The following is an 11196-nucleotide window of genomic DNA, read 5'->3' on the forward strand; positions in this document are numbered from 1 at the left end:
TTGGTGCTAAGTCAAACACACACATGGCATCCAGGGAAAAGAGCAAGGTGCACAGCATGAGAGTCCGCAGAACCAGCCAAGATCTGACCTGGCAGCTGAGTCACAAGACACAGCAGCACTGAGAAAGCTTATCTCCATCTTTTTTTTTCCTTTTGTCACATGCTTCATGGGAAGTCAGCTGTAAAACCAGGAGTTTCGTTTCTGTAATGAGTTTTAGCTTAGTGTGCGGATGTAAGCCTTGTCACAGTACCAGCAGTTCTGGTCCCAAGTGCCAACTAGAATTGCAACTATCTACAACAACATTTAACAGTTTAAGCATTTACATATGCCTTGCAGCAATGAAGTTGCTGTGAAAATGCTTCCAAAACCCCACCCAGGAGCAGAAGGGAGACTAGGAGCTTCCAGATCTGATGTTCAGGAAGGAAGTTCAAGGTCTCTCACAAATATCAGCTCTAAGCTGCCTTCCACAAGTTCTTTTCACTCAGGAGCATCAGCAACATTTGACAAAGGAAACACTGACAGCAGGATTTGCAGGCCTTTGTTTAACACCAGTTTACAACTGCCAAGATGTTTAACTCTGTGTGTAGACCACGTCTCTGTTCAGCAGTGACACAACCTCTGTGTAAGAAGCCAGTACATCAGCTTGGGCTATCCCTGTGCTGAATTCTGCTCTGTCCACAACCAGGAACAGCAGCAGTGATTATAAATTCTTTTGAAGGGTTCAGCTCACCACCTTGTAAGAGCAGGAACTTGCTCATATAACAGAGTTTTTCTGCAGACTCAGATCCCAAACCTTGATTTACAAGACAGCCTTCAATTCCTTATAGGGTTCAGTGTTTTGTTATTGAAAACTTAATCAATGCAATAACTCTATTCCTAGTATTGTTTTATTTTATTGAAACAACATACAGCTTACCCACTCTGCATCTGAGGGTAAAGGATGGTATTACACAACCCTGGAAGTGGATGATGAGACAGACTCTGAGAAAACACACAATTCCATCCCTGCAGGCCTCAAGACACTGATTTAAAAACAAAAATACTCCTTATTCACTTATTTCATTCCTTTATCAAAGGGAAGGGCAAAAATATTCTACAGATTCAGAATCTATGTAATTCATCAGATTTAGGTATCAAATCACATTTCATGCAGAAACTATAAATACATAAATAAAAATGTAAACATTGTCTAAAACATTTCATAACATATTGTAATTTGAGAGCAAACTTTGGCTTCAAGCTACCCAGTTAGAAAAAATCCGGTTTCATTGTTATGCGATTAGTTGGCATAATTATTGACTGTGACCAGCTTAACCTGAATACACTTAAAAATAAGTAAAGACTCCATATTTAAAATACATTTTTTTGCTACACTATGTCATAAAGGTAAGATTTACCATGGACTTTCTTCTCATAAAAGGTAGAGCTTTCCCTTTTTAGGTTCATAGTGCAGGCTATTAATGCAGTTATTTTCCCCCAACCCTCAGGGAGCTCTGAGAAGCAAACCATCACTTTACCCTCAAATTATCAATTTCATTTGATACTTTCAAAATAACACTAAGTACAAGCACTTTTTCATGAACCACCTTTTCTGTCTGCTTCATAAAGATGTCTGGGTTTTGCTGGTTTTGCTTGCTTATGTATTTTTTGTTTGTTTTCTTTTCTTGTTTTCTCTCTTTTGGTTGCTTAAGCCACACAACGAACTTGGGTGTTACCATATGAGCTTCTGTACTCACGAATGGACATGGCTGCTCTCTGGTGAGTTATGCTGGAGTCAGTTTCTTAGACTAACCAGACCTACTGAATCTCCTTTTGCAGATGCACCTTGTATCAGCTCAGCAGTGCTTTGCTTTTGCTGTAATAGCAGGTATCAGCTCCCAGACACAGTATTTTCACAAGGCTGGAAGATAGCGCTTCTCTGGCTGCTGCCAGCATACGCGAGCTGTGCACACAAACACTTCTACGCTCTGTTAGCATGGCTCAGGAGAAGAGCTGGTAATCAAGCAGCCCGTTTTTCACTCTTCCTCTCTCCCCACAACCCTGAGAAATTTCTCTGCTTTTTATCCAGCAATGCCTCTCCCAGGAGAGAGTAAATCACCCAAGAACTACTGTATGACACTTCACAGGCCCCAAAATACCATCACAGAACAAAGCAAGGCCTCTCTGCTTCCCACTTTTTGACAGCACTTTGTTTTAATAACCACAGTTGGGGAAGTTTACATCCTCTTAGATATTCAAGTTCCTTTCTTTGCTTAGTATCAAGGCCTGCTGTGTCCCAGAGATTCCACCATCTTTGCATTAAGAGCATTCCCTTCCCTTTCTCAATGCTTTACTGTGCCCTGGACAGGTCATCTAGCAGGACAGACCATTCACATCACAAGTTTTCACAGCACTGCAAACATCCACCATTAAAAGGAAAGTCTGTGGCTTCGATGGAGGCAAAATATCTGTAATCACCTGAATTTAAATTACCTCGGTCTTCCAGAAACAGGTCCAAATTTCCAGGCTACTTATTTATTTACCCCCATAAGTTAGAGATAAAATCCCATAGATTTGCACAGTCACCTTGGATAAGCTCTAAAACGTTGAGAATCCATGAATCTGCACAATTTGGCTCCAACAGTCACACAGCACAGATACAAATATTAATGTTAGTCTCTTCATATACAGTTTTGCTCTTGTCCACTGAGGAAGAACTCCAACACTTATCTGAGTAGCTGACTGCACTTACAGTAAAGTTCACATGAATTCTGCAAAGGTGAACAAAAGTAGCTTCAAAGAACAGCCCTTCTTACGTATCAGGTAGATGCTGGACTACCAGGAAAGAGGAAAAGAATATCAGAAATCCTGGATCAAATGAAATTAAACCCAGAACACGAGTAGTAAGATACATGCTTTGAAAATCTGGTAAGGCTGTCATTGCCATAATCCCTCAAGTACAGTCACTGTAACATCATTCTTCTTAACTTGGATGAGCTTTTTCTGCATGACATGCTGCTGATTTGAAACACTGGATGTTCCAGCACCTGTGATACCCTAAACAGCAGTCAGAGTCCACAGAGAAAGTGAGGAATTCTTTGCCTAGTCCTTCATACCTCATATTCACTTCTGAAGTATACTACTACTAAAAGAAGTACAAGTACACAACAAGATTTAGTTCAATCACTCTGATATAATAATGTCAAGGATTTCATCTTCGTTTTGTGCCCCCAAAGCCTGCAAAGAAAAAAAAAAAAAAGTCAGCTCCCCCATGGCCTTTCCACTGAACTCTCTAGTTCTAAAAAGGCTAAAGGTGGCAAGGGAGACAAGGTAAACATATTCACGTGAAATGGAACAGCAAGCAACTGTGGGCTGACTGGCCTGGAAACTATTCTGCTCTTGCAGATTAGACAACCTGCATTCTACAGAGAACATGTCTGTGCATGTTTGCTAGAGAAGGGAAAGCCTTAAATTAATGCACCTTGCCAGTGAAGACAAGCCAAATGCTGGTGGTGCCATGCCCACCGCAGGCCTGTGGGGAATTTCATGCCTCACAATGGTGCCCTACTTCCATAGGGAATGGAAGGAAGGGACATCATTACATGCCACCTACACCAACTGGTAAAATAAAACAAGAGGCTTGTTGAACCTCAACTAACATCTGCATGTTTTTGATAGGTCAAAGTCTCTTGAGCTTCAGGAAATTAAAAGGTGTTTTGCCTTACCAGAAGCAGTTCTTGTTCCTGAACTGCTGCCTTCTGTGGAATTCCTTGAGTACCCGTTCATAGGAGGTGCAGCTGTGGGATCTGTCCACATACTGTGATACGGGGAACGCGGCTGTGCTCTGGCACGAAACAAAGCAGAAGAAAGGCTTCATTAGTGGCCTTAGGAAAAATTAAGAAGATACCATTCCAAACAAGAGAACTGACTGCACCTCCAAGGGAAAACTGTAAGCAGTTATTTCAAAGCTGGAAATGTTTCTATTTAATGTATTTAACACGTTGAGAGCAAGGATACCCAGTGCTGTGATATCATGATCTGTAGACTTTCAAAAGGAAATTAGCTTTGTTCTTCAGAATAAGCAATTCTAACAACTGCAAATGAGGAAATTTTTAACTCTGAAATTTTGACCTTAGATTCTGTCAGACAAGAAAGAAGTTTGAAATCTGAAGTTTAAATGCATTTTGGTATCACCTACATCCCAGCCATGTTTGGCAAGAGAAAACATCCTTCTGTTAACTATTTTGAAAAGGTCATATCAATAACACTAACATATCATGGTCTTTGACTCATTGACTTAAAATTACTTGCTTCCATGGATATGGAATTTCCTGCTGTTGAAATTTACAAATAGCTCTCTCACACTTCCTGGCACCAGCATTTTGAGACACATAATTTCAAAAGCCTAAAATACCAAATTAAACAACAGTGGACCAAAGACTGTTTTAAACAAAAAGAAGCCCAAGTTAGGAAGCTTGTTCATGTATTTGAACTTACTCAGTTACATCTCTAATCTTGAACAACAATTTGTGGCTCCTGAAATGGAGGTTTGTGTAGAAATCAGGGAACTAACCTGTATGTAGATACTACATAAATATAGTGCCTCAACACAAGAGTCATGTATTTAAGACTTAAGAAATAACAGGCCAATAAAAACTTCAACACATTATACCTTAGAAAACTTCTTAGCAGAATGAATATAAGGCTTCTGTTATTAAAAATAGCCCACAACTTTACAATGAAGATGCTTAGCACACTCCTGTCCATAAATCTTACTCTCTAATCTGTTACATTACTACAGGAATAGACTTGATACATATGCAAGTTATTTGATAAATAGAGAAAACTGCTTAGGCTCTGAAGATTTCCTGCAGGAATCTCGTATTTTCTCCAGTGAAACCTAGAATGGCAGCAATTGTTCTCTTTAAACTGTTAATCTAAAAATGATGCATTCTACATGTCTAAAAGTCTATAGCAAATATGGCCATCCAGACTTATTTTAGGACATATGACACTGATACAAGAGACCCACCTACAGATGATTATATGCTTAATATGACTATGTGTGTTTTAAGGCATTCTGCAGATAAATCGTTTAAATGCTCAATTTAAATTTGCAGGACATCATGCCAGGTCAGAGGAAGCAGAATTAAGTACCTCAGTCTTTCCAATTCTTCCTCAGAAACATGTTTGAAATGTCTCTGGTCCTGGTGCTACAAAGAGCTGCTCAAAATTCTTCTAGCAGTAGGATTTTATAGCTTGAATGACACAGGCCTGAAAGCTTAGAAACAATGTCAACATAGTATATGGCATATCCCCTGAAAGCTTAAATGCTTAAAATCTGATAGTATACATATTTTACCTGTAACTGCCTGCCAAGTAGCCTAGCAAGCCTCCTGTTCCTAATCCAGTCCAAAATCCTGGTCCTGAACTGGTTCCATGATGGGAATGCGTTCCGAAGCTGCTGTCATCTTAAACAAAATGAAGATAGGAAGCATCAGTTAGTAATAGCCTAATCCTCAGGCCAGCTGTTGCAACAAGGTTCTCTCCTGTTAGAGATAACGGAAAATTAGACAACAAACTGTCCTGATTTCAGCAGATTCTTGATCAATCTTAACTTGAAAGGCCTCATATTTCAGAAAGCAGGAAAACCCACATAAATGAACACTACTGTAAAGAGTTTTATGTTAAAAATCTGCTTCCACTTCATCTCACAGCCCTGATGTTTGCAAAACATAGAAAGAGTCCCTGCCTTCTGATCTATAAACAGACAAGCTAGATTAAAAATAGAAAAGGAAATGAAGAAAGAATAATCTGCTGAAGGTCACAGAGCAGGCCAGAAGCAGATGCAGGAACACAAATCAAGTAGGTAACGCTGTGCGGCGAGCAAACCACAAAGACACAGGGCTCCTAATCTCACTGAGCACAGCTGCACAATCTGAGTCACAGTGGCTCAGTGTAACACTAACATTACTGGTATTGTTCCTGGTAATCCGAGTCTGGCACTTGTTATCAAAAAGCCAAGCTAACTGCAATCACATTGCAAAGTTTTTATTATGCATGAGTCACCAAGCTTGACAAATACCTTGATGCAACTGCAGGTTGTGGGGGAAGGAGTCACAAATTTTTTTACATGCGACCTGCGTAACATGAGGTTCTGAGTCAGAACAAATGTCTTCCATTAAAAATGAAGAGAGAAAATACAAACCCAAACTAAAACAATTTTCTCGTCTAGCAAAAATCATGGATGCAAGAATAAGCTCAGCCCCAGGCTTAATACATAAGGAAGTATAAAAAGGACTGAAGATAATATTAGGGTCTCCCTGAACCATGCCCACCTGAACAAGTGGGCCAAAGATGACATAGGCAAAAATTACACAAGGCCTGGTTTGTCTTCAAACTGGTATGGGTTGTCTGAAGTCATAGAAGACAAAACAATAACAAAATAATCAGTTTCAGTCTACACTGGATTTGATGTTGAATTTCATTTTGAAATGGGTGGGGAGAAAGATAAACTCTCATTGGGATGATATACCATTAAATTATGCTGATTTGGAGCAACAACCAAAAAATGACTTAATTTGCTGCAAAAACAATGCTAATCAGAGATGAACCAACCCATTTGTTTAAAAGCACCATGACCAAACACTGACTCAAAACCCAGTAATTTTTTGTTGAAATATCTGGAGTAAACATTAAGAATCATGTTAAACCACTAACAGAGAGAAAGCAGAATTTAATTAAGATAGTCTAGCTAAACAAGTTTCACAGGACACATTCTGCATGTTAAGGGGATTTAAAATGAGGCAAATTAAATATTAACAGCAATATGTAAACAACATTGCTTTTCATTACTGTCCAGGCTCCAAAAGACTGATACATTCCTGGAACACATGGACATACACACTCAGAGATATGCTTTTGCTCTGCTCCTGCAGTGTAAGGCAGACACTAAATGCACGAAGTATCCTAACACTTAGTATTTTTAATCTGACTCCACATTTCAGAGTTTTCCTCCTTACTTTGCCTGAAATCTAAAGAGACATCACTGACATCGCATTTTACTAAAAACATCACAAGTTAAACATTATATGGCTCCCAATGTGTATTTTAAGTGTCTCAGTTTTCACCAGTCAAGAAAACATTCTTTCAAGGCCCTGCCCTTGCCCGACTTGACACTCCTGCAAAGAAAAAATGCATTGGGGGCAATTAATTGACAAGGAACTGAACAGAAAAAAATGAAAATAACTCTTCACTGTTTCACCTGAGCCCAGTGTGACAGAGCTGCGTGTCATGACCAGGGCTCTTATTGACCACCACATACAGCCAGTGCCATGCCTACACACGGCCACTGATGCACACACAGACAGACAGACTGACATAACTACATGCAAACATGCAAAAAAAACCCCTCAAAATTTGCTATGCCAACAGAAGCAGATTCCCTTTAATCTTCTGGTGCAGGTACAGCTGAAAGTTTCTGCTGAGCACACCCTGCACTAGGGTATCCAAAAGAATTACACTGCACCCTCTGTTGGCCAAGCTGCTTAAGTAAAACTTGGAAAAAGCATTAATAACCATTATTAAAATATAAACTTTTGACTAAGTAAACTTAATCCTTGCTATGTATTTTCTTGCCAAAACCCCTTCTCTATTTTACAAAAAAAAAAAAAAAAAGTAAGTTGTGAGAATGTAATTTAAGTTCCAGCGCTGTGAGTAGCTGGCATGTTTACAGCCAGTTAAATGAGTTAGTCAGACACCAGATGAGCAATGTTTATTTCCCTGAGACACTATGAGGAAGACCATTTGTTATGTGACAGAACTCACCAGTTTTCTGGGAAAAGAAAAACTGCCTCTTTTCCCAGCAGCAGCCTTGTCACTGCTTTTGTAATTTTCAACTTCAGATGAAAGGCCCCACATGAGATTCAGATGCTGTACCCGCTAATGACTGTCCACAGACACTGTTCTTTGCTCTGGGAACCAGATCTTTCAGCTGCTGGGACTACACTGAAGCACTGCTAAACAGAGGACTGGCACACGATACTCAACTCCATCAACTGCTTTGTGAATGAAATCAGGGCTGAAAGACCCTTCTGTAAAGTTTCAAAGTGCTCCTTTGGCATGGTTTTGTTTCCGGCTGTGTAAGACCATTCTCTTTTCCAGATTACCTATGACAATCATTCCCCCTGTCACAATCCTGCTATTTCACAGGTGATGAAAAGAATGCTTGCAGAGCATGGGGAGATGGCTTTTCAAAGGTTCAAAGGGCAGCCAGCCCTGAAAGCCTGTGGAAAACCAAGCCCTTATTTCCTCTTTTGAACAAAGAGCAGAATGCAAAGCTGGCCGTAGGCTCTGCAGGCCAATTCGGCAGCCACCTGCAAATGCTGTGGTTTTAACTCTATCCCACCTTCCCTTACCACACATAAAACAGGACAATCCTGCTTGCTCTTTTGAATACTGTAAATGGCTCAGAGCCCTACCTGTGAAGGTGGACTTAAAACCAGGAGGAGGAGGAGGTGCCTGTTGACTCTGGCAGAAGGGCCGAGAGAACCCATCACTGTCCCCAGAACTCTGCTGAGACTGCTGGTTGTTGCTGAGGAAGAACTTGTATACTCCAAAAGCAAGAATGAGAAGAACAATTACAACAATTGCTCCAGAACCAGAATCAGAATAATCTTTCCTTGACTGGTAATAGCTAGAGCCAAAGCTTCCGGAGTTCTTCACTTTCCTTTCACCTTCCTCAGTCAGCTCCAGCCTGAACAGCAAACTACAGGAGCCTCTTAGGATGTAAGGATCATCCGGGTAATCGTAGCCTTCACAGCTCACTTCTAGTTGTCCAAAACGGTATGCATTTTCCAAGTCTGCTTTGCACTGCCACTGAAAAATAAACACAATACAAAGTAAAACGTACTGCCCCAGAGATGAAAACACCTGTCTGCTTCTCCAAGTACGCCCTGAAATAACAAATCATCTAAGAGGCATAGAGTAAGACATTTCTGTGCACTCCTATTTTGAAAAGGAGTAGGAATTTGATGTTCAAATGAATTTTAAATCCTAAAACTTAAATTAAAAAAAAAAATCTTATCTTTCAGAACACTGAAGAGTTACAACTCTAGAAGATTTCAGTTCTTCACTGAACAGGTTTTTCAAATATCCTTTCTTTAGATACAGCAATACTTCTAAAAACATGCTGTACCCTGTGCAACAGCTACTTAATAAATGCCTGTCCTGTGCAAACTCGATGGCAGCTCCAAAAATGTAATGCGTGAGCCTGAAATCCAGTGCACCCTATTCCATTTCTGTCTGTGCAGAAATCAAGAGAAACTGGGACAGACATCATTAGGCATCCATGTGCAACACTTAACAATTATACTGGGGATTCTCTGGTTGAATATAGGTGGATCCTCAACCTCATGTTTCCTTGAGGTACCCAAACACAGGGATCTCTAATGGCACATGGCATGTATTTTGGAGAGGAAATAAAAAAGTAGTCATTTCTAACTTAATAATTCAGGACAGCAGCACCAACTGTCAATTCAGATTTGACTGTTCTTTCACAATACTGTATCAGTTTTAACAATTACTTTCAGCCTTGTTTCCTGGTTATCCATTGACAGGATCCTCGGTAACAGCTAACAAAACAGAGGGTCATGACAATTTACTGACTAGCACTCACATCCTAAGGAGCAAGAAAAAGTCAGGCAAGTCTGAAATTTAGTTTTTAAAAGGTAGAGCAAATATTCAGAAGCCCTTTCCATGCTAATAAAAAATGGAAATCCACAAAGCAATAACAATTCAAGAGCATCCTCTGGGGTTTGCAAGAGTTTGATTTTATAAACTCAAGCATCATTTTATTTAAAACCAACAAAGGTTTTCTATGCCATGCTTTTACATTAGCTCCTTCAAAGATATTTCAAACATACACCTACAGCAGTTATGGAAAATCCAAATCTAAAAGTATTTAGATTAAGTTTTAGCTGCAAGAGTTCATGTAACAAAAAGCACCTGAACTGACAACCTAGCTCATTACTCTTTTTTCCTTCAGAACTTACCAGCTTGGGGGAAGGTGATTTCATAAACAGTTTAACAAGTTTTAAACAGTTACCTGTACATCATAGCCATCCCATCCTTTGTTGTAACACTGAACAACCTCAGGGACACGGGAACACCCCGCAGAGCCTCCTGTGCACTGGAGCTGAGGGAGCGCGGCTGTCCGCCTGGATGTCGTGTATTGCCCTCTGTGGAAAGTGAGCACCTGAACATCCCGCAGCAGAACCTTCCCTGAAACAGGCAGCACAAAGAATCACAGAAGCCATTAGGCTGGAAAAGACCTCTGCGATCATCGAGTTTAACCTCAATAAACAAGCCCTACCACGTCCAGCCTTTCCCTAAACACTCCAGGGACTCTAGCACCATCCTGGGCAGCCCATTCCAATATTTAATCACCCTTCCTGTGAAAAAATTCTTCCTAGTGCTTGTCAGCGCTTGTGCAGGTGCACTCCTCTTGCCTACAAGGGCCTCCTCTCAGGAAAAGGCTGCAGATACAGAGACCGAAGCAGTAAGCCTGCATCTTTACGAGAGAAAGCTCTAGGAAGCATCAGACATCCAGAGGGAAACATGGCAGAGCTCCCCATTTCCTTCCGAGGCGGCTCCGGGCTACTCCTCGCATACAGACAGCCACCACTGACCGCAGTGCGGGATTACTGCTGCGACACAAGCCGATACAGAGGGAGCCCAAACCCAAACGCCTTCCTAGCGCGGACTGCGGCACAAGCCCTTCTTCCCCCGTGCCGCCCGCCGCTAAACCGGCAGCACTGCGCAGCGCCGGGCCGCGAGGAGCCGCCGACGCTCCGGGAGAGGCGGCAGGGGCGGCTGAGGCCGCATGAGGCCCCCTCATCCCGCGGGTCTCACCCGGTCGGTCCCAGCCCAGCACGGGTCCCGCGGCGGCGCAGAGCAGCAGCAGGAGGAGCGGCGCAGGGCCCGCCATGGCAGCACCGATGCCCATCAGCCTCCACCCAGGGGGCGGCCGCCCGCGCCGGAACGGGCGGGGCCCGGGGAGAAGCCCCGCCCCCAATGCGCCGCGGGGCCAATGGGCGGCCAGGGCGCGGCGCTTCCCGCGCTCCGCGCAGGGGGCGGGGCCGCCGCCGGCGGCCCTGCGCGCGCCACGTGTGAGCGTCACGGGGCAGGACCGGGAGGGGCGGGGCACGGCCCTCCCCC

General features: G+C 42.3%; 1 protein-coding gene across 1 annotated transcript; it reads right to left on the reverse strand.

The window, feature by feature from the left end:
- Positions 1 to 869: 869 nt before the first annotated feature.
- Positions 870 to 11021, reverse strand: LOC121672661 (store-operated calcium entry-associated regulatory factor-like). Its single transcript, XM_042045403.1, has 6 exons — positions 10891 to 11021; positions 10085 to 10260; positions 8460 to 8856; positions 5342 to 5450; positions 3705 to 3823; positions 870 to 3216 (listed from the first exon to the last, which is right to left on the reverse strand). The coding sequence occupies exons 1-6, from the start codon at positions 10982 to 10984 to the stop codon at positions 3191 to 3193; spliced, it is 921 nt and encodes a 306-aa protein (XP_041901337.1). The 5' UTR covers positions 10985 to 11021; the 3' UTR covers positions 870 to 3190.
- Between the last annotated feature and the right edge of the window lie 175 nt (positions 11022 to 11196).

This window comes from Corvus kubaryi, unplaced genomic scaffold, assembly GCF_017639235.1.
Source record: "Corvus kubaryi isolate FWS band 111438036 unplaced genomic scaffold, C.kubaryi_AGA036_p1.0 64815, whole genome shotgun sequence".
NCBI lineage: Eukaryota > Metazoa > Chordata > Aves > Passeriformes > Corvidae > Corvus > Corvus kubaryi.

Bases quoted from the DNA above. Each gene is read 5' to 3' on its own strand.
- LOC121672661 (XM_042045403.1), bottom strand. From the start codon at position 10,984: ATGGGCATCGGTGCTGCCATGGCGGGCCCTGCGCCGCTCCTCCTGCTG. The intron at 5,451-8,459 runs GTAGGGCTCTGA...ATTTTGTTTAAG, and splicing joins TTTTAAGTCCACCTTCACAG to ATGACAGCAGCTTCGGAACG. The intron at 3,824-5,341 runs GTAAAATATGTA...GTTTCGTGCCAG, and splicing joins TACTTGGCAGGCAGTTACAG to AGCACAGCCGCGTTCCCCGT.